The sequence below is a fragment of the Podarcis vaucheri genome, assembly GCF_965113315.1.
Source record: "Podarcis vaucheri genome assembly, chromosome: 3".
NCBI classification, from domain to species: Eukaryota; Metazoa; Chordata; class Lepidosauria; order Squamata; family Lacertidae; genus Podarcis; species Podarcis vaucheri.
In genome coordinates this window covers 119,892,995-119,916,559 of record NC_138761.1, presented here as the reverse complement: position 1 = coordinate 119,916,559, position 23,565 = coordinate 119,892,995, and the positions used below count along the sequence as shown (strand labels likewise).

General features: G+C 45.9%; 1 protein-coding gene across 2 annotated transcripts in view; it reads left to right on the top strand.

Annotated features, from left to right (window-relative positions):
• Positions 1-264: 264 nt before the first annotated feature.
• SIL1 (SIL1 nucleotide exchange factor) overlaps positions 265-23,565 on the top strand; it is a 62,970-nt gene continuing 39,669 nt past the window's right edge. The window contains exons 1-6 of one of the 2 annotated variants that reach the window (XM_082216430.1): positions 266-434; positions 7,964-8,033; positions 10,669-10,782; positions 11,076-11,211; positions 13,785-13,905; positions 22,598-22,706. In XM_082216430.1, the coding sequence (XP_082072556.1) occupies positions 10,675-10,782; positions 11,076-11,211; positions 13,785-13,905; positions 22,598-22,706 (474 nt within the window). In that variant the 5' untranslated portion in view covers positions 266-434; positions 7,964-8,033; positions 10,669-10,674. Of the gene's footprint in view, positions 435-7,963; positions 8,034-10,668; positions 10,783-11,075; positions 11,212-13,784; positions 13,906-22,597; positions 22,707-23,565 lie in introns of both variants that reach the window. The other variant, XM_082216431.1, reaches the window with a different exon arrangement.

Genomic DNA, 23,565 nt, shown 5'->3' with positions numbered 1-23,565 from the left:
CTGAGACCTCTGAGTATAGGGTGGTCTATAAATTCAAAAAAACGAAACAAAATAAGGATGATTGAGCTGTAGTCTCGCAACAGTTTGAGGAAACACGGCACGGTCCTCTCTATTCTTTCTTATATCTGTGTCAGGTTTCCCCCTCCCCCGCCGAGGGGGCGTTGCTTCCGCTCAATGGGCGGAGCCAGCCACTCTCCCTCCCGCCCCCTTTAGCGACGAAGGCGAGGGGGAAGGTGGGTGACGCGGCCGCTCCTGATTGGCGGAGCGTGTTGCCTTAAGTTTTCCCTGGTACTCGCGGAACGGTGGGGGAGCGGTTGATCTTGGAACTCCCGCAAGCAGGCAGGTGGGCGCTCGCGCATCGCAGCATCTCTCCCCGGACGCACTGCGCAGCATTCTAGTCCTCAGTGAGGTCTTGTTCCCAAACTGCGCTGCAGGTAGGAGCTCGCAGTCTGCTGCGGGGCTGGGCAGGGGCTAAGGGCGCTCCGGTAATAATGGAGGGACCTTTTCGGGAGTCCCTCTGCCTGCATAGAAAGCCAGCATTTCGGGATGGGGGTGAAGAGTAGCGTAGGACCCTTCTCCTAAAATTAAGGTTTTCTCTTGTTTCCACATAATAACGGCGAAGTTTTCAATATTTGTTGCCCTGTTAAAATCAGGCACAAGTTAGACCAAGGCATGTAAAGCTGATGGGATAGCTCAGTGGGTAGAGCGTGAGATCTCAGGATGTCGTGGGTTCGTGCCCCTTGTTGGGCAAAATAATAATACTAATAATAATTAATAATTCGTTATTTATACCAAGCCCATCTGGCTGGTTTTCCCCAGCCACTTTGGGCAGCTTCCAACAAAAGATTAAAAATACGTTAAAACATCAGTCGTCAATAATAATAAAAATTTATTATTTATACGCCGCCCATCTGGCTGGGTCCTCCCAGCCACTCTGGGCGGCTTCCAACAAAACACTAAAATACAATAACCTATTAAACATTAAAAACTTCCCTAAGCAGGGCTGCCTTCAGATGTCTCATAAAAGTCAGATAGTTGTTATATAATAATAATAATAATAATAATAATAATAATAATAATAATAATAAATAATGATAATATATACCTCACCCATCTGGCTAGGTTTCTCCAGCCACTCAGGGCGGCTTTCAACAAAATAATAAAATTACAATAAAACATCAAACATTAAAAACTTCCCTAAACAGGGCTGCCTTCTAAAAGTCAGATAGTTGTTTATTTCCTCGACATCTGATGGGAGGGCGTTCCACAGGGCGGGCGCCACCACCGAGAAGACCCTCTCCCTGTAACCTCACTTCTCGCAGGGAGGGAACCGCCAGAAGGCCCTCGGAACTGGACCTCAGTGTCCAGGCTGAACGATGGGGGTGGAGATGTTATTTCAGGTCTACTGGCCAAAGGTTTCCTGTATTGCAGGGGGTTGGGCTAGATGACCGTTGGGTCCCTTCCTTCCAACGCTCCAGATTCTCGTGGGGATTTGATGGTAATAAGGAGAGGATTGGGTGGCTGGTGTAGAAGCATCCTTGTGCCTTTTACCTCTCTGTAGCATCTCTATTGGGAAGGAAGCGGGGGGGGGGAGTAGGTGGTGGATAAATAAGGGTTTTGCCTAGCATGCTTGTCTTTTTTAAAAGGAGCCCATTCTCTTTATTTTCTGCATGGTGCTTGCAGCAGGCCCGTGACATGACTGGTTGGGTGTTTGACTGGTCAAATGGCGGTCTAGTACTTTTAAAAGCACAAAATGGCGCGTGGACTGAGAAGATACTATTCAATTAGTCTGGAATTTATTAATTTTTTTAGTAGCATTTATACATTTATACCACACACTGAGAGGATACTATTCAATTAGTCTGGAATTTATATTTTAGTAGCATTTATACATTTCTACCACACACTGAGAGGATACTATTCAATTAGTCTGGAATTAATTTATTTTTTAGTAGCATTTATACATTTATACCACACCCTTTAGCCAGAAAAATTCAGCGAGCAACTTGCAGATCAATAAAAAATAACATCCACGCTTAGGTTAATTACCAAAAAACCAACCTTTTTGGTGTGAAATAGTGACATGAACTTTAAGTGCAGTGGTACCTCTAGTTATGAACTTAATTCTTTCCGGAGGTCCATTCTTAACCTGAAACTGTTCTTAACGAGAGGTGTGCTTTCGCTAATTTTTATGTACCTTGCTTGTGGTTGCTTGTATTTTTCTTAACTTGTAGACTCACAGTGTGTTTTCGGCCCTTTATTTCATGCTTCCTGCATCTAAAATTAACAGGCAGCCTGTGCTTTGTGTGTGTGTGTACACATTACTATAGTCATTAAAACTTGCCTCCGTAATTGATTTTTCTTATTCTGCCCCTGCAGTAGCATTCTTGTGAACGTGTGATACAGTTTTGGCATGTCACTAATTTTTGAAGCACATTGCTTTTTAATGATACAGATATATAGAGTAACTTGCAACAGAATTTCAAGAAACCACACAATTATTATTATTAATTAAATTCCTATACCGCCCTTCATCCGAGGATCAAGGGGTGGTTTATAGTATAAAAGCACAAAAATACATAACATAGTAAGAAGTGAAAAGAATAACCCTACATACACAGTTTAATAGGCTATAGATTGTTTAATATGGCATTATAGATGCAAAATGCAGAATGCCAAAATGGTAGCAGCATAAATATCAACATTTAGATTTAGCACTGTACAGGATTCACAAGGCCTAGCAGAATAAATGAGCTTACTGCATATTAGTTGCCTCAAGTTGGAGACCGTTAATGGAGGCAAGTGGAAAAGTTTTGCTTGGGTAGCTCTCCAGATGTGTTTTATTTTTTAAAATAATTTTTATTGAATGATTTTATGTTACAAAAAACAATACAGCCATATTAGCACTCAATATAATTAAGAAATAGAAATTACATACATCAATATTTAGTTTGTTATTTGTTATTTAACGTCTTATTTCCTCCCAAACATTCCATACAAAAACACACATATGTGCAGACACCCACACACAAAATGATAATAATGAAAGTGAATATTTTCCCCCTTTTATCTTCCAAAATCCTTTCTTCAACTTTGACTTCCTGTCAAGTCCCTTTGCATATATTTTATCTTACAATCGGATGTACACAAAACAATAAACCTTTCTATATAAATTTTCCAGTACATTCTGAAAACATAATAAATCCTTAAGAGTTGTCCACTTCCTTTTAGTTCCTTTATCACTCGAATGCTAGCACGGAGTCAAAACTATTATTGTATTTTTGAACATATCTTCTATAACTATCCCATTTTCCCGCAAATTTTTGCTTTGAGTTTCCTCTGAGTTTACTAGTCAGTTCAGCCGTCTCCACCAATTCCTGTAATTTGATTTGTCCATCTGTTATTTTTGGAGCCTCGTGATCTTTCCATCCCTTGGCCACAAGTATACGAGCTGCTGTGGTTGCGTACAAGAATACCTCTCTTAGATTTTTTGGGGATCTCTTTATCTAAAAGACTTAATAGAAATGCCTCCGGTTTTTTAGTAAAAGTTATCCCCAGCTCTCCAGATGTTTTAGACTAGAACTTTCATCAACTCCAGCCCGAATGGCTGGGGGTCAAGGATGATGGGAGTTGCAGTCCAATGACATCTAGAGGACAGCAGGTTGGGGGAAGGCTGATCTAGAAATTAGTGGGTGCTCTTGTGTGGGTCTCCTAGTCCTGGGGCCATGGAACCTCCTTGTGAAGGTAGGTAGTCCTCCTCTCTCCATCGGGTCCTCAAAACTCTCCAGGTCACCGGCACTGCTTTGCATCCTGTTTTGGCCTGTCTGGAATGTGTCCTTGAATTCTGATAATACTTGTTTGGATGGATACAGAGCAGTGTGTGACTCTGTCCCTAGAATCTAACCTACTCTACAAAGTCAAACTTATGTGTTTGGCTTGTTACCCACAAGCATGTGGCCTTCAGAAGATTACCCGGAAAGGAATGTGGACTGAAAAAAATTATCTGCCCTTACGCATCTCCTTCTCAGGTCATCTTGAGGGGTGGAGTGATTCAAGCCCTCTTTGAGCAGTGTTTGAATTAGCCAGCCATGTTTTGTACCCGGCTACTGGCCACTTGTGGGACGCGGGTGGCGCTGTGGGTCGGCGGTTTGAATCCCCGCAATGGGGTGAGCTCCCATTGCTCGGTCCCTGCTCCTGCCAACCTAGCAGTTCGAAATCACGTCAAAGTTCAAGTAAATAAATAGGTACTGCTCCAGTGGGAAGGTAAACGGCGTTTCCATGCGCTGCCTTGGTTCGCCAGAAGCGGCTTAGTCATGTTGGCCACATGACCCGGAAGCTGTACGCTCCCTTGGCCAATAAAGCGAGATGAGCGCCGCAACCCCAGGGTCGTCCGTGACTGGACTTAATGGTCAGGGGTCCCTTTACCTTTACCTTACTGGCCATTTGTGACCAAGTGAAGATGCCCGGGTGTCAGGATGGTGCCTGACGTTCTCCACCACCTGGGGATCCTTTGATCTGGAGCGTTTTCAAACACTAATACTCCATCCTGTAGAATTCTATCAGTTATATTTTATCCTCACAATCAGAATGAATTTCAGGAACCAAAATGCCATTTCTGTGCAGCGTGAGCAAAAGCAGCCGACGATGTTATAGCTAATTGTTGTCGCTTGTCTTTGCTTTACGGTTGTGCTCACAGTTGTGAAGAATGTCCATACGTTATGAATGGTCCGTGTCACCATTAAGAAGAAGAGGGAAGAGTAGGCCAGTACAGTCATACCTCGGGTTACAGATGCTTCGGGTTTGCGCGTTTTCAGGTTGCACACCACACCGAACCCAGAAGTACCGGAACAGGTTACTTCCGGGTTTCGGTGCTCGCGCATGCGCAGAAGCACTAAATTGCACTTTGCGCATGCGCAGAAGCGTTGAATCACAACTGGCGTGCGCGCATATGTGACGCTGTGGGTTGCGAATGTGCCTCCCGCACAGATCACGTTCGCAACCCGAGCATCCACTGTATATACAGTGGTACCTCAGGTTAAGTACTTAATTCGTTCCGGAGGTCCGTTCTTAACCTGAAACTGTTCTTAACCTGAAGCACCACTTTAGCTAATGGCGCCTCCTGCTGCCGCCGCGCTGCCGGAGCCCGATTTCTGTTCTTATCCTGAAGCAAAGTTCTTAACCTGAAGCACTATTTCTAGGTTAGCGGAGTCTGTAACCTGAAGCGTATGTAACCTGAAGCGTATGTAACCCGAGGTACCACTGTATTTGGATGGCCCCTAGATGACTTTTCTTATTTAAGTTCTCATAGCTCTTGAGATAGATTGTCATCTGGACTAGCCAGATGTTTAACTGAAAATCCATCACAGTCAGTCCATCATTTGAAAAATAAGACTTTAGAGCTGTCTTGCACCAAAATGGCAACTAGACCTTCCATTTTGGCCACCGTAACCTTAGATTAAGGAGCCATTTGGCGCCTCGCTTATATATCTGAATTTCTAATACTGCTCTTAAGTCCCCTCTCAAGTCTGCTGCAAGAAAGCTTTGCCCACCATGCCACAAAGGTAACACCACAAACCCCAGGCCATGAAGGAGAAGTCCAAACTGGAGCTACTTCCTGTGCCACCATTGCCCCAGATCTGGAAGGGGCAGTGCTGGGTTGGGAAGTAGTGGCATTGTGGGCGTTTGCCACGTGACGTGGGTCTTCTGACATTTACTTGGGAAGATCTGCACCAGGAGCAGACAGAGGTGCCTTTTGACACAGCTCTGAAAACCCAACTTGGGCAGTACAGTGGTGCCTCGCAAGACGAAAAGAATCCGCTCTGTGATTCTCTTCGTCTAGTGGTTTTTTCGACTTGCGAAGCAAGCCCATTGACGGATTAGCGCTATTAGCGCTTTTAGTGGCTTATCAGCTTATCGGATCAGCTGATAAGCGGCTTAGTGGCTTAGAAAAAGGGGGGGGGGAGGAAAAAAAACCAGCAGGAACTCGCAAGACATTGTCGTCTTGCGAAGCAAGCCCATAGGAAATTCGTTTTGCGAAGCACCTCCAAAACAGAAAACTCTTTCGTCTAGCGAGTTTTCCGTCTTGCGAGGCATTCGTCTTGCGGGGCACCACTGTATTTGCATAGGCAAAACACCCACTTCGTTTTGAACAGAATATGTTTACGATGCCACAATTATAGTGTCATGCCAGCCTGATGCTATCACGCCACCCACTTTCCTTACTGCCGTGACACTTACTTAAAAATCATTTGGTTAATATCCCTTCCAGTGCGTTTCTCCCGTTCGTTTGGCTCTCATTCCCTTGTTTATAGCCCTTTATATTTCTCCCTCGGTTGTTAGTAGGCTACTTAGCATTCCCAGAAGTGTTATGGTTTTTGTAAGGGAGCATAAAAAAATGCGTTGGGGGACCGATTTCTCTTTCCTCACCCCTTTGCGTACAGGAGGCTCTGTGTCTTGTAGTTAGTTGAAAACTGGGACCCTTTCCAGAATCATTTAGTAAATAATCTCTTTTAAAACATTAACAGCAGCATGAATTAAGGAAGACTCTGTGAAGTTATATTTAACTTGCGTTTTCTATACACCTGAAAAGCTATTAGTTTTTGTTAGTAAGTTTATTGATTTACATTTAAAATGCTACCTCAAACCAGTGGCGTAGCATGGGTTTTCAGCACCCGGGGCAAGGCAAGTAATTTGCGCCCCCTAACCTGTGGATTTGCGCCCCCTAACCCTAACCCCCAGATGTTGTGCCCGGTGCGGCTGGCCACCCCCTGTACCCCCCACGCTACGCCACTGCCTCAAACAACTTACATTGTTTTAGGCTGCAGTCTCCACAGAGGCATGGTAAATGAAAAATGGAACTTATCGTTCATCAAGATGAATTTTGGGCTTACAATATAATTTGGGAAAGTGTGTTGAAGTTGTAGATGCTGTAGAAATGGGACAAAGTTCTTGTAGGTACTGTTATGTTTGGTCTAGTTCAGGGGTCGACAACCAGGGCTCTGGAGCCGCATGTGGCTCTTTTACACCTTTGCCGCGGCTCCGGGGCGGATACTAGCGAGGGGAGGAGGCGCATTGTGCGCCCCGACACTCCCCACTGTGGCGGGCGCTGGACTGGCTGTGACGTCGCATGGGGGCGGTGCGTGCGTTAGTCACGCACCATCCCGACGTCACCTTCCCGCCCACCCGCTACATTGTATGGGGCATGTACGCTGGTCACTGTTTTGAAGGGGAGTGAAGAACACACACACACAAAAAGGTAACTTGTTAATTTAACGTTTATTTCTATGAGGAGGAGTAATTCTGAGGGGTCAAACAGAGAAATAATAAAGAAATTGACAAAAAAGTTATTTTTATAATGACGAGTTTTGCTCCTCCCAGGTTTTTTTTTCTTCGGAAACAGGTCCAAGTGGCTCTTTTTGTCTTAAAGGTTGCAGACCCCTGGTCTAGTTCATTTGTGAGTTTGGGCATTACAGTGGTGCCTCGCAAGACGAAAAGAATCCGTTCCGCGAGTCTCTTCGTCTTGCGTTTTTTTCGTCTTGCGAAGCAAGCTCATTAGCGGATTAGCGCTATTAGCGGCTTAGCGGGCTTAGCGGATCAGCTGATAAGCGGCTTAGCGGATCAGCTGTTAAGCGCCTTAGCGGATCAGCTGATAAGCGGCTTAGCGGATCAGCTGATAAGCGGCTTAGTGACTTAGGGTCAGCTGATAAGCGGCTTAGCAGCTTGGGGAAAGGGGGGGGAGGAAAAAAACCCCGCAGGAACATTTTCGTCTTGCAAAGCAAGCCCATAGGAAATTCGTTTTGCGAAGCACCTCCAAAACAGAAAACCCTTTCGTCTAGTGGGTTTTCCATCTTGCGAGGCATTCGTCTTGCGGGGCATCACTGTAATCTTGTCTAGTGCAGTATTGGTGGAGGGGATTATGATTTTCTGTGTCTCCTGAAATGGTGGTTTTCAAACTTTTTCCTAGCCTCAATGAAACCTTTCTACAGTGCTGCTCTAATGAGGAACCCCTGAATATAGAGTCACAGAGGAGAGAGGTATATATATATATATGTGTGTGTGTGTTTTATTTGAAGGTGGTGATGAAGATTGTTGTTATTATTATTTATTTCATTTCTATACTACTTTAAAAAGATAAAGGTAAAGGACCGTTAGGTCCAGTTGTGGACGACTCTGTGGTTGTGGCGCTCATCTCGCTTTACTGGCCGAGGGAGCCGACATTTGTCCGCAGACAGTTTTTCCAGGTCATGTGGCCAGCATGACTAAGCCGCTTCTGGCGAAACCAGAACAGCGCACGGAAATGCCGTTCAGCTTCCTGCCAGAGTGGTACCTATTTATCTACTTGCACTTTACGTGCTTTCGAACTGCTAGGTTGGCAGGAGCAGGGACCGAGCAATGGGAGCTCACCCCGTCACGGGGATTCGAACCTCCGACCTTCCGATCAGCAAGTCCACGGCTCAGCGGTTTAACCCACAGTGCCACCCGCGTCCCTTCCCTATACCACTTTACTTTGAAAGAAAAATGTGGTTTCTGCTTCATCTACTGCCTTCATCTCTTTCTTTTTAAAATTCTTAATAAATCTTCACATAATTTGGCTCTTGGGATCTGTTGTGTGCTTATTCCAAACTAGGATTCTGGTAATATCCCATGTGCCTGCCCTGCATAGGTAAAAGTGGGGGATTTCATAGGGGAAAGAGTAGCCTGTGCAGAACTCCTAGGTGAGGAAGGTAGCTGGATGCTAGTCCTGTTGTTCCTGATCAGTCAAGACGGATTTGGCTGAGAAGAGCAGGGTGCATTGGTTCAAAAGAAAAGCATGGCCTCCCAGAATTCACCCCACTTGGGGGTCATAGGGGTTAATAGGCGGTGTGGGGCAGCACCACTGGATCGCTTGGGTCACAACCAGCCTACCTTATAGGACAGTTGTGCAAGCGAGGCCATAAAGAAGCTCTGTTATCCTCTCCCTTTTACCTGGCTGCTGGTGATGCCTCTGTCATCTTCCAGCTACGGTAGCAGAGGCACAGGAGTAGGGGGGCAGTGGTGTTACAACCTAGCCCTCAAATATTCCAACCACGGGACAGCAGGGCACATAGTTCCTGGATCTGCAAATGCTAGAAGTGTACAGTGCTTACAATTCCAGGTACAGTGGTACCTCGGGTTAAGTACTTAATTCGTTCCGGAGGTCCATTCTTAACCTGAAACTGTTCTTAACCTGAAGCACCACTTTAGCTAATGGGGCCTCCTGCTGCCGTCACACCGCCGGAGCACGATTTCTGTTCTCAACCTGAAGCAAAGTTCTTAACCTGAAGCACTGTTTCTGGGTTAGTGGAGTCTGTAACCTGAAGTGTATGTAACCTGAAGCGTGTGTAACCCGAGGTACCACTCCCTGTGGCCCGGGACCTCCAAGATGTTTTTGTCTGAAGACCGTAAGGTCCTCTGTGGGACACACCAGGAGAGGCAGTCCCGTAGGTACGAGGGAGCTAGGCTGTATAGGGATTTAAAGGTTAAAACCAGGTGACAGCCCCTTTAAAAGAAGGGGCACCTGAAACCTGTCTGTTCAGAGTCACAAATATGATTGGAACCACACCTCCTGGTAAATTTCAGTGCAAGTTTCCTTTCTAGGCAGGTTGACCTGTTTGGGTTTTGACACGCTGTTGTTTGCTTCCGCGGTCTGGTCCCGCAGACCTGCCCTACCAGTGATAATAGCTGAAATCATTCTGGTGGGCTGTAATTTGTAGCTTCCCTGCTGCTGTCTCCATGCACGCTGAAAGCATGGGAGAGCGGTGAATAGCAGCTAGTGATAGAGCACAATCATTATACCATCAAAGTCGGTGCGTGGGTGGGGAGACCATGTATGCTTTTATCATCCAGAGAGAAAACGCATTCCGGGGGGGGGGAAAGCCTCTTAAACTCTCCCACGTATTATTATATATCTGCCCAGACATACAAGAAGAAACAAAATGCCTTCAACTACTCATGGGTCGACATAGGTTGTGCCCTATGCGTTACAGAATGTACACCTATATCGTAAACTAAACCATTTCGTTCAATGCACATTTGTAGCTTTAATTTCCGTGTGATTCAGTTATGTGTCAAGAATGCTTAGTGGCACTCTTACATTCTTCGGAGCATTGCTGGCTTGTAAAATTGTACAATGCTGTGAAGGTCACAAGGTGAAATGGTGAGGAATCATTTTTTATATATAATTTTTTATTAGTTTTTTTAAGATATCATTTTCAACAGTAATTAAACATACTTTTACATCTTATTCAAATTTTTGACTTCCATCAATCCTGTCTGAAAGTTTTCCAATCTAATCTCTCAGTATGCATTTCTTATCTTCCCTATTACATTTTAAACTCACAACCAATATCTCTATCTTTTTCTACTTTGTAACACTTCGTATATTTCTCCTTACAAAACTTGTTGTAGTCCTACTAGCGTAATTTGTTGATTACAGTTGCTCTTCAAATAATTCATATACTTCTTCCAGTCTTCTGTAAATCTCTGGTCCCGCAGGTTTCAAATCCTTCCTGTCATTTTGTCCAATTCTGCATAGTCCATTAATTTCGTCTGCCATTCTTTTTTCGTCGGAATTTCTTCTTGTTTCCATTTCTGGGCTAACAATACTCGAAATGGTGAGGAATCTTAATTCATCTACTGTCTTAATTTCAGGTTGCAATGTCTCGTACCATCGGCGTTCCACGATCCAGTGTCCTTAAGCTCAGTTTGCTGGCTTTGCTGCTATTTGTAACGAGTTTCCCTTCGTGCTTAAACGACAGAGTTGCAGTGAGTATCTTTCATAACTGAATCTTGAGAAAGTACAGGGAAAGTTAACTAATCAGAATTCATTTGTGCTGGCAAGGTGGGTTTACCCGTTTGTATTCCTTTGGGGTTTTAACTCTCTGTCTCTGTCTGTTTGTCTAGCACAGGAGAAAATCCTGTGTTTTCAATGCAAATATTTAATCAGCTATTTAACTGAGTGCTTAAAAGGCATTCATTCTAGCTGGCTGTATACAGTCCTAAGATGGGCGGGGTATAAATAATAATTTATTTATTCATTTATTTATTTATTTCCGAAGGAATTTGCTCTCACAGAAAAAGTTGGTGATTCGAAGGAAGAGGACAGTCAAGAGGGAGTGGTGGAGGAAAACGATTTTGATTCCGAAGACTTGGAAGTATTCTACCCGACGAATCAATGGCAAACTGTCCGGCCGGGTAATTTAAAGTTGGCAAAGATTTTTATTTTTTTATGTAATTTTTGCTACTCAAGAGAAACTGCAATGAAACGGGTAGCAGCTGCATTCTACTACACCCTGTACCAAAAAATGCCAATAATTTTTCAGTTTAATCCCAATTCTGTCAGGAATAGCCTATTTTGGATTCTCGTTATTCATAGAGAATATCTTTCCTCCCCAAAATCAACAGCATAATTGCATATAAATTTACTCACATATATCTACTTAAACAGCCCAGTGACAGAGGGAAATGGTTAAACTAAATATGAAATAATTTAGTGAATGTTCAGAAGGGCACTGTTAACTAAAGTATTGTTGTTTGCTCTCCTGTCTCTGAGCAGGGAGAGCCTTCAGGGAATCGGTGGATTTCTTGGGTTAGATTAATTTGGAGTACAGGTCACTGGAGGGATGTGGGTGGCGTTGTGGTATAAACCACCGAGCCTCTTGGGCTTGCCGATTGGAAGGTCGGTGGTTCAAATCCTGTGACAGGGTGGTTTCCTGATCCTCTGTCCCTGCTCCTGCTAACCTAGTACGCCAGTGCAAGTAGATAAATAGGTACCCCTGTGGCGGGAAGGTAAACAGCCTTTCCATGCGCTCTGGTTTCCTTCACAGTGTTGCACCGTTGCACCAAAAGCGGTTTAGTCCTGCTGGCCACATGACCCAGAAAGCTGTCTGTGGTCAAACGTTGGCTCCCTCGGCCTGAAGCGAGATGAGTGCTGCAACTCCAGAGTTGCCTTTGACTGGACTTAACCGTCCAGGGAATCCTTTACCTTTACCTTACATGTCACTGGAGGCAGACATTGCCTTCTGTGAAGTAACGTTTATTTACATGCATACATAGGCCAGACATAAGATGGAAGGCTTGCAGCATTAACTCTCCCCCGTTAGGTTTCTAACGGGTCTACCAAAAACATCACTTTGGATTCTGCACAGAGAGGATGTCTCTTTTCAGACCCACATACAAACACATGCCTCCCTTGCCTCACTTTCCAGAAGGTTCTCCAGCTAATTAGTTCCTATGGCAGCACGCAGTCCCAAGCTTACATAACAAAGCAGATACTTATCGGGCCTGGCTGGGTCTAGTTCAGGGGTCAGCAAACTTACCGCGCCTCAAGCCGGTGTCTCCAGCGCCGATCGTGTGGAGGGCAGGGGAGTGCGCGCCCATATGCGTGTGCACACGCTATTTCCGGCGCACTTCTGGGTCGGAGGTGCACCGGAAAGAGCTTGTGTGCATGTGCACGGGCCTCTTACGACCCGGATGTGCACCGGAAACAATGCATGCGCACAAGCTATTTCCGGTGCTCCTCAGACCCAGAAGTGGGCAGCTGCGCCGCGCCAGTAAAAGCGGGCGGTGGCGGCAGGCAGCGGGGGCCGCCGTGGGCCGGATAAATGAGTCCCTCAGGACTTATCCGGCCTGCAGGCCTTAGTCTGGGGACGCCTGGTCTAGTTGCTTAGCAATGAAACTGGTTTGACCATTTAAGAAGTCCTCCCACCCCTCAAAAAAAATAAAAAATAAAAAAGGCTCAAAGGAGAGGTTGTCATTGAAATTCTACTCAATATTGATCCAGAGTAGATTCCAATGTATAGTCAGCAGAGTAACAATTTAAACACATTGCGGAGTTTCCAAAAAAAAATAAATAGACCAGAGGCATTTCATCCACAGAGCTTTACTGCTGAAGACAAGTGAGCATAATGGTCACAAATCCAATACATTCAGGATTGACATTGTGCTTAAGAAATCCAGTTGCAGCAGACTTAACTTAAACGTACAAACTTATAATGGGATGCGGGTGGCGCTGTGGGTTAAACCACAGAGCCTAGGACTTGCCGATCAAAAGGTTGGCGGTTTGAATCCCTGCGACGGGGTGAGCTCCCGTTGCTCGGTCCCTGCTCCTGCCAAACTAGCAGTTCGAAAGCACGTCAAAGTACAAGTAGATAAATAGGTTCCGCTCCGGCAGGAAGGTAAACGGCGTTTCCGTGCGCTGCTCTGGTTCCCCAGAAGCGGCTTAGTCATGCTGGCCACATGACCCGGAAGCTGTACGCCGGCTCCCTCAGTCAATAAAGCGAGATGAGTGCTGCAACCCCAGAGTCGGCCACGACTGGACCTAATGGTCAGGGGTCCCTTTACCTTACAAACTTATAATAAGTTTAGATCTTAACACTATGTACGGAGCATCACACCAGAACGAAAAGAGATAGAAAGAAAGTGAAACCCTGGCTTCCTTCTGGCCTCACTATTACAGTCAACATGACCTGGACAGAAAGAGATAAGAGAAGCAGTTTAAACCAGCTGTACTCAGCTTCTTTGAAGGAATAACCCAAACATCAGTAACCTTCTGCTTGTTTCCCTCACACAGATAAGCTTTCAGAACCCTCCTGAATTAAGTAGATGTGACCCCATGTTTCACTGACTTTGACTTCAGTCATGTTTCATAATTTCTAATTCGCTGCCTTTTGCTGTATAATTTTGATAGAAAACGTTGGTCTTGAAATGAAACACTGAGAAGAAGAAATGTGTGCTAATTTATATCTCTATATTATTATTATTTGCAGGTCAGGCTGTTCCTGCTGGCTTACACATGCAATTAAATCTTCAGACAGGAGAAAAATTAGCCAAGCTTCCAGATAACGAAAATAAGAAAAGTGACATGAAAGACCCTCAAAAAAGTAAAGGGTAAGGTAGCTTCAGGCAACTCTTCTTTTTCTAAGCAGAAAGCAAATGAACTTCTGTTTTCCCTGCCGTCCTTTGAGGACGGTTTGGGATTTCCATAGAGTCAGGTGGGCAATCTGTGACACATTGTGGTTTGTGGGGCATCCAGCCTCGTTTTTCGCAGTTCCCTGATGCTTCCCAGAGCTGCTCCATTCTTCCATTCTGTCAGTGGACAGGATTGTTGGTGTGTGAGCCCCATAGAATCTATGATTCTATGTCAGGAGTGCTCTGATGGTGTTTCCTGCTTGGCAGGGGGTTGGACTCGATGGCCTTTGTGGTCTCTTCCAATTCTATGATTCTATGAACTCTGGGTTCCTTTCTCTCCCATCTAAGTCTTCCTGCGTCTTCACAACAGCAGCAGCAGTCTAGCCCTCTGTCAGGGAACTGCCATCAGAGGCAAGAGGAGAGGTAAGGCTCCCCAATGATGCAGGGGAGGGAACTAGCAAGGAGAGAGAGAGAGCTTCCGCTGGGGAAGGAAATCCAGAGGACACCAGGGAGAAAGGGGAAGCTGAGAGTACTGCGGAGGGGAGGCTCCGAGACTCTTCCAGTGAAATCAGCGGAGAGAGCACAGGACCTCCGCTTGGCACGCCCACGCTGCGCAGAAGGCTTCCGCGCAGAGAATCTAGGCGGAGACTTGGCGTCAAAGAATTTCTATGTGGGAGGAAGTTTAGGAGACGCCCACTGACGGATTCTGCCAGTGACTGAGTCAGTCGCGTTGTAAGGGCTGTCAAACTAGGGAAAGGTTCAGCTATACTACTAGCTTGGAGCAGTTTGCAGTTTACGCACAAGCAACCCCAATTCCCATTACACCCTCTCTTGGTGAAATCCCGTGACAGGAGTAATAATAATAATAATAATTTATTATTTATACCCCACCCATTTGGCTGGGCTTCCCCAGCCACTATGGGCGGCTTCCAAAAAAATATTAAAATACTGTATTACATCAAACATTAAAAGCTTCCCTAAACAGGGCTGCCTTCAGATGTCTTCTAGAAGTCTAGTAGTTGTTGTTCTGTTTGACATCTGGTGGGAGGGCGTTCCACAGGACAGATGCCACTACCGAGAAGGCCCTCTGCCTGGTTCCCTGTAACTTGGCTTCTCGCAATGAAGGAACCGCCAGAAGGCCCTCGGTGCTGGACCTCAGTGTTCGGGTGGAACGATGGGGGTGGAGACGCTCCTTCAGATATACTGGACCGAGGCCGTTTAGGGCTTTAAAGGTCAGCACCAACACGTTGAATTGTGCTTGGAAATGTACTGGGAGCCAATGTAGGTCTCTCAGGACTGGTGTTATGTGGTCTTGGCGGCCGCTCCCAATCACCAGTCTGGCTGCCGTGTACTGGATTAGTTGTAGTTTCCGGGTCACCTTCAAAGGAGGCCCCACGTAGAGCGTGTTGCAGTAGTCCAAGCGGGAGATAACTAGAGCATGCACCACTCTGGCGAGGCAGTCCACAGGCAGATAGGGTCTTAACCTGCGTACCAGACGGTGGCGTCTACCTCCTCCCGAATCTGAGCAACTTTATCTGCAAAAAACTTTGCAAAATCATTGCAGGAGATCATGTAACCACCTCACCCATCCAGTTTTTCTCTAAAGTATTTACCGTATTTTTCGCTCCATTGGACGCACCGGACCATAGGGGGAGAACAGGGAATTTTTTTTTTCTTGTTCTCCCCCTCTAAAACAAGGTACATTCACCAGAACTTGTGGGGCTGGCAGCGCTTCCCCCCACCGCCAGCCTCAAAGATCCCTGAAGCCTTTGGAGCGCAGCGCCCCGCTGCCCTGCAGAGGTTTGCGCGCAGCCGTCCCCAAGCTAGAGCAGCGAGACGGAGCCCTCCGTCTCGCTGTTCTGGCTTGGGAACAGCCTTGCTAGCTTCTGCAGGACAGCGGGGTGAAGGCACCGTCCCCAAGCTAGAGCAGCGAGACGGAGCGCTCCGCAGTGCTCCATCTTCCTGTTCTGGCTTTGGGCTTAGCGGCGCAGCCTGCATTCGCTCTATAGGACGCACACACATTTCCCCTTAATTTTTGGAGGGGGAAATGTGCGTCCTATAGAACGAAAAATACAGTATTATTCCCATTACAAGTCGCACAATGCTACTGGTCTATGTATAAAATGAGAAAACTATGTACTGTGGTACCTTGGTTTAAGAACAGCTTAGTTTATGAACAACTTGGATTAAGAACGCTGCAAACCCGAAAGTAGGTGTTTTGGATGGTGAACTTTGCCTTGGAAGCAGAACATGTTTCGCTTCCCGCTGAGTGTGTTCCATTTGTAAATTGAGTCCCCCGCTGCTATGGGAAAGCACACCTTGGTTTAATAATAATAATAATACATTTTATTTATACCCCGCCCTCCCCAGCCAAGACCGGGCTCAGGGCGGCTAACACCAGGTATAAAACAATTGATTAAAATACAACTTAAAAACAAGATTAAAATACAACATTAAAATGCAGCCTCATTTCAGTAGAAACTCAAATCAAAAACTTTTTGGGGATGAAAACATCAAATCTTCACCAAGGTCAACTATCCAGACTGGTCCTACGTGGGCCAGGGGAAAAAGCCAAGGAAGTCCCCAAATAGAAGTTCCATCACAGAAGGAGAAAGGGAAAAGGATAGAGGGGAAGAGGATCAAGTTGATTAAGAACGCTTTGGTTTAAGAACGGACTTCCAGAATGGATTAAGTTCGCAAACCAACTTAATCCTCTCTGCTCCCTTCAGCTATCCGGCCAGAGAGACAGGCTCACAGACTTTCACATGTTCTGGCAGCCACACGGGGTGTCTCACGCTCAACTTCATCTGCTTAGCAGATGTTTTAGGTGTGTCTCAAAGGATGGGCTTCAAGGCTCGTTTCAAGTTTATTATGGCAATATATCAAAATGGATAAGGGGCCAATTTTAGGCAACTCTTCCTCTGCTCCTAAGCTCTCCCCTCCAGTTCACCGCAGAGTATCCCTCCGCCCTCGGAAGCAACCTTTGATGAGAGTGGAGGGGGAACCACCGAAAATGGCCCCCCTCTCCATTCTGCTGGGGAATACCTTCTATCGGTGGAGGGACAGCACTCAGATGCTACCCCATGTGATAGGAGCGGGAGGTTCGCTAGGAGTTTGATGTTGTCTCAAATGCAGTTTTTGAATTGCGGGAAATCGAATCAGCTCCTCGCAAGCCAGACCCATAGATAGGAGATCTAGTACAGTGGATGCTTGAGTTGTGAACAGGATCCGTGCTGGATGCACGTTCGCACCCTGCAGCATCCGCAACCCGCAGCGGTGCGACTGTGTACCCGCGCGACTCGGCACATCTGTGCATGCGCATTGCACAATTTAGTGCTTCTGCGCACGCGCGACCGCCGAAACCCGGAAGTAACCCGTTGTGGTAATTCCGGGTTTCGGCGGTCCGCAACCTGAAAAAACGCAACCTGAAGCGTTTGTAACCTGAGGTAAAGGGACCCCTGACCATTAGGTCCAGTCGTGGCTGACTCTGGGGTTGCGGCACTCATCTCGCTTTATTGGCCGAGGGAGCCAGCGTACAGCTTCCAGGTCATGTGGCCAGCATGACTAAGCCACTTCTGGCGAACCAGAGCAGCGCACGGAAACGCTGTTTACCTTCCCGCCGGAGCGGTACCTATTTATCTACATGCACTTTGACGTGCTTTCGAACTGCTAGGTTGGCAGGAGCAAGGACTGAGCAACGGGAGCTCACCCCATCGTGGGGATTCGAACCGCCGACCTTCTGATCGGCAAGTCCTAGGCTCTGTGGTTTAACCTACAGCGCCACCCGCGTCCCGTAACCCGAGGTATGACTGTACAATTTGTTAAGAAACTTTACAAACAGAGGCATTAGGACATAAACTAGGAAAGTAAGTCAATACTGTGGATTTTGCTACAGGATGTTGAGAACGCCTGTCCTTTGTTGGGTAGCCAGTCCTCATGAGCCGGTGGGAGCTGTGGTGGCAATCAGGCTTGGCAAATATCGTGGGACTGATCAGTAGAGAAGAGACAACATTGTCAACTTCATAAAAACAACTGGCAGAAGAGAGAGATTTCAAGAACTGCAGGGGGAAATCTGAAGATAGAATTAGCAATTCATCAGCGCTCAGCCCTTTCCTCTTGAAAACTCACTCTTTTAAATCTTGCTCTTTCTAAGTTTCAGCCGAAACGGTTGACTGTCAGCAGGCCTTGCCTTTTGAAGTGATCTCTCCCTTCTTCCAAGGGAAATATGAGATATGTGCATCTATACATCTGACAAAGGGAAATTTATTACAGAAGAGCTTGGGCTCATTGATATTACAAACAAGCCAGATGGTGGTGTTTGTGTGTCGCCTTAGTCTTAATCGTATAATTACCACAAGGGAAGTCGGGTTCGCTTGTGATAATCTAGGATGACAAACAGGCTTCTCTCCTGCCCTCCTCCCTTCTGCTTTGAAGATGTGCTTATTTTGGGATGCATTTGAGAATTTGTGCATACGACTTCTAGATTGATATGTCTTTGGGTTGGGACCCGAATAGGGGGAAGCGCTATCCTTTATTTGAGAAGCTGTTTCTCGAGGGAAATTGCCTTTACAGTTCTGAAATTAGCAATGTATCAGGACACATGCATAGTTCAGAAATATCAGTCCTCCTTGTTGTAGCATCTCTCCGGGGTCACAGAGTGGGAGCCTATTCCCAGTCGCTGGGGATTGGGTCTGGCTCCTGCTGCTTGCAGAATGGCTTCTCTGCCACTGAACTACCTTATTTTTCCGTATATAACATGCCCCCTCTTTTTTCGGACTCAAAATTGAAAAAATGGGGGGAAATTGCCCAGAGTTGTTGAGCAGTTTTTGGGGGAGATTGCCCAGAGTTGCTGAGCTGTTTTTTTGGAGGGATTGCCCACAATTGCAGAGCGTTTTTCTGGGGATGATTGCCTGGACTCGTTGTGATTTTTTGCGGAGGGTTACCGAAAATTGGGACGTGGGTGGTGCTGTGGGTTAAACCACAGAGCCTATGACTTGCTGATCAGAAGGTCGGCAGTTTAAATCCCCGCGGCGGGGTGAGCTCCCGTTGCTCGGTCCCAGCTCCTGCCAACCTAGCAGTTCAAAAGCACGTCATAGTGCAAGTAGATAAATAGGTACCACTCTGGCGGGAAGGTAAACGGCGTTTCCATGTGCTGTTCTGGTTCTCCAGAAGCGGCTTAGTCATGCTGGCCACATGACCCGGAAGCTGTACGCCGGCTGCCTCGACCAGTAAAGCGAGATGAGCGCTGCAGCCCAGAGTTGGTCACAACTGGACTTAATGGTCAGGGGTCCCTTTACCTTTACCAAAAATCGCTCACCTACAGGACCACCACAGACTATCGCATGGACATCGACGAAGCCACCAATTGTCTGCAGGTTCGCCGAAAGCAAGCGCCAATCACCCGCCCAATTGCCAGTAGCCATCGGACCTTGCCACACCCACCAATCACCCGCAAAAAAGCCGCTGGCAATCTCCTGCTCGCGGCAGCCACCAATTGCCCATCCCACCTCTCCACCATCCCTGTGTAGGGTATGCGTGTCTGAGCAGGGGATGTGTGCCATTTGGAATTCTGTGTTGGGAGGCGTTCAGATTGCCTGCTGCATGATTAGACATGGGGGCAAGGCTTAGAAGCATCCGGGATAGGGATAGCAGCCTACCCCTTGTACTTATGGATCTTTCTTCCTTTTTTAAAAAAATCATAATTTTTCATTTCATTTCTATACCGATTTATATTTTTAAGGGGGGGTGTGGAAATTCTCAACCTACATGAAAACTTCCAATAAAACAACCCAGAATGAAACATTACAGTGGTAAAGCTAAAGGGACCCCTGACCATTAGGTCCAGTCGTGACTGACTCTGGGGTTCCGGCGCTCATCCCGCTTTATTGGTCGAGGGAGCCGGCGTACAGCTTCCGGGTCATGTGGCCAGCATGACTAAGCCACTTCTGGCGAACTAGAGCAGTGCACGGAAACGCCGTTTACCTTCCCGCCGGAGCGGTACCTGTTTATCTACTTGCACTTTGACGTGCTTTCGAACTGCTAGGTTGGCAGGAGCAGGGACCGAGCAACGGGAGCTCACCCCATCGCGGGGATTCGAACCGCCAACCTTCTGATCAGCAAGCACTAGGCTGTGTGGTTTAACCCACAGCGCCACCTGCGTCCCGGTATTACACTGGTACCTCGGGTTAAGAACTTAATTTGTTCCGGAGGTCCGTTCTTAACCTGAAACTGTTCTTAACCTGAAGCAGCACTTTAGCTAATGGGGCCTCCTGCTGCCGCCGCCCGTTTTCTGTTCTCATCCTGAAGCAAAGTTCTTAACCCGAGGTACTATTTCTGGGTTAGCGGAATCTGTAACCTGAAGCGTCTGTCACCCGAGGTTGCACTGTCCAGAAGAAAGTAAAATATAAATCACAGAATTGTAGCATTGGAATAACCCACGAGGGTCATCTAAGTCCAACCCTGTAAAATGCAGGAATCTTTTGACTCCATGTGGGGCTCGGAACGCATGACCCTGAGATCAAGGGTCTCACGCTCTGCCGACTGAGCTGTCCCAGGAAGAGTGTGCCTTCAACATAATGGACAGGAAATGGAAATATTATCTTAAAAGAGTCAAAATGAAAGGTTGCAGAGGGAACTGCAGGAGGAACAGCAGACTTGACCGGCAGATCTGCGTGGTCTGCTTGATGCAAATTTCCTTGGACACTCCCTTACTTTGATTATTTGTTTTAGAAGCCCCCCCCCCCTTTCTGAAGAGTGTGTTCACTGGAACAAAATTTACAAAATAGTGACCCTCCCACCAGATGTCAAAGACAACAACAACTACCAAGCTTTTAGAAGACATCTGAAGGCAGCCCTGTTTTGGGAAGCTTTTAATGTTTGATGTATTATAGTATTTTAATATTCTTTTGGAAGCCGCCCAGAGTGGCTGGGGAAGCCCAGCCAGATGGGCGGGGTATAAATAACAAATTATTATTATTATTATTATTATTATTATTATTATTATTATTATTATTATTATTATTATATTGTTCTCTAAGATGGACTGGAATGTTTGCTTCCTTATACATGCAAAGCATACACTCAATTTTTTTTTAAAAAAATATCTATTTTATTCAGGATTTTCTTGTTTTGCAGAAGTGTAGTGCCTCGTATTCCCCCCCCCCCATGTAACATTTTTACAAATCCGTTTCATTTGTTGAGGCATTAGGAGGAGAAGAAAAGAAAAAAGAAAAAGAAAGGAGGGGTGGAGAGAGGGAAGATGGATAGGGGTGGGGTCGGGTGGCGGTGTTTCTATTGTGTTTAATGTATGTAGAGTTTGGTGTCAGCGTTGCTCGTGCTGTTCATTTGTGTTCCTTTGGTGGTGAGAGAGGTTGGGGTTGTCCTAGGGTGTGATTGTTTGCTTGTGATTGGCTGTGGTGATCTTTGTTTTCATGTGTGGGTGAGGTGGGTGGGTGTTCTGGATACACTCAATTTTTTTTTTTAAAAAAACCCTCTTCAGTTTTATACAGTGGTGCCTCGCAAGACGAAATTAATTCGTTCCGCAAGTTTTTTCTTCTTGCGAGTTTTTCGTCTTGCGAAGCACGGTTTCCCATAGGAATGCATTGAAAATCAATCAATGCGTTCCTATGGAAACTGCCTTCAGACCAGGTCCGGGGACAGTCTGTCCCCCGACCTCTTCTGAAGGCTGGGGGGGGGGACGACCAAGGGCTTTTCTTCCCACCCCCAGCCTTCAGAAGGCTGTTCTGAAGGCTGGCGGTGGGAAGAAAAGCCCTTCTCCCCACCTCCCGCCCCGCAAGCTCCGGGGACAGGAGGGCTTTGCTGCCGACCGCCAGCATTTTAAAAGCCTCCGCTGTCCCAGGGCGATTTTAAAATGCTGGTGGGCAGCAGCGAAGCCGCCCGCCAGCATTTTAAGATCGCCCGGGACAGCGGAGAAGTCTCCGCTGTCCCGGGAAGGCAGGCGGGGGGGAGCAAAGACTTTTGCCCCCCGCTGGCCTTCAGAAGAGGTCCAGGACCTCTTCTGAAGGCCGGCGGTGGGCGAAAGTCTTTGCTCCTGACCGCCAGCATTTTAAAAGAGGTCCCCGGAGATTTCCCTATGGGCTTTCTTCTTGCGAAGCAAGCCCATAGGGAAATTCGTCTTGCGGAACGACTCAAAAACGGAAAACTCTTTCGTCTTGCGAGTTTTTCGTTTTGCGAGGCGTTCGTCTTGCGAGGCACCACTGTATTTCTTTTTGTAGGTTTATATGTCTCCCCCCCCCCCAATTGTTTATCTGTTACATTTGAAAATGAGCTTGTTTATGTCAGAGTTTAATATTAAGACTTCCATGACTGTGAACATCTGGCTTTTGCCTTGGGGAGGTGACTAACCTATTTTATTTGTTCCCAGACAAGAGCTTTAGGGAGATACAATTAGAACTTAGAAACGTTTTAGTGTGTTATCAATTTATGCACTTGGATTGCCAAATTCCAGCTATTATTATTATTATTATTATTATTATTATTATTATTATTAACCCAGTAGTAAATGAACGCAAGATCAAACATGGGCTGTCTGTCCTGTGCTAAATAAAGTAATAAACAAGGCCAGGATTTGGGTTGCCCATCAAATATTTGTTTCTTCCTCACTGCGGATCAGTTGTTCATCTGTGTGACGCATGTTTTTGTTTTCTGCAAGGCTGGGGCACATAGATATCGACCCGAGTTCATTCACAACGCAAGAACTCAAGAAGGCTTTGTCTAAAATGAAGAAAAGCATGAAGACAGATGATACACTGGCTCAAAAGGTAGTATCCGAGAAAATGCGACATAGCGTTGAAACATAGCAAACATAGCACTGAAAGCATAGCTATTATGTTCTTAGCTCAAAAGGGGGAAAATAGATGAGGGAAGCCTATACTCTCAGGCAAACTCAACTCAAAGCAGAGTTGCTATGGAATTTCGGAGTCGAAAAATCTGCCGCAAATACGGGGCTTCCACTTGAAATTTCATACGAGATTTGTCAAACTATGCTGCCTGGCAAGAAATGGGAAATGCAAACTTCTAGCACAGACTCCTTTTGTTTCGGCAGACTCCTAATAATTTCTGCTTTCGTTTTACAGCTGTCTCTCTTTTTTAATTTATTTAATCATTTTTTCGATACAAACAACAACCGCAAAAGACACATACAACAAAAACCATAATAACAATAATAACACAATTTGACAATTCAGATTTGAATACACTGATATACCTATGACTACACCTTTTTTAACAATATTTTCCCACCTTTCTCTCCTCCCCCTACTTCCCACCACTATCCGCCTTATCACTTAAATATTCCTTCCAGATTTCTTCATATTTATCCATTCTTATTTTGCGTCGACATGCAGATTGTTTGTATGTAGCTAATCTGTCCATATTATCAATCCATGTGCTCAATGGAATCTTTTTGTGGATCTTCCAATTCATCAAAACAAGTTTTTTTACTTCTAATATAAACACCGTACATCCATTTTTTTTTTGACCCCTTGAAATCTCCCACGTTTCCGGAATATAATTCAGAATTCAATTCAACCCCCCTAAATAACAATTTCTTTTTATTACTCTTGCTATAAATATCCTCACTTCGCACCAAAATGATCTTCTCATCGGGCAGTTAATCAT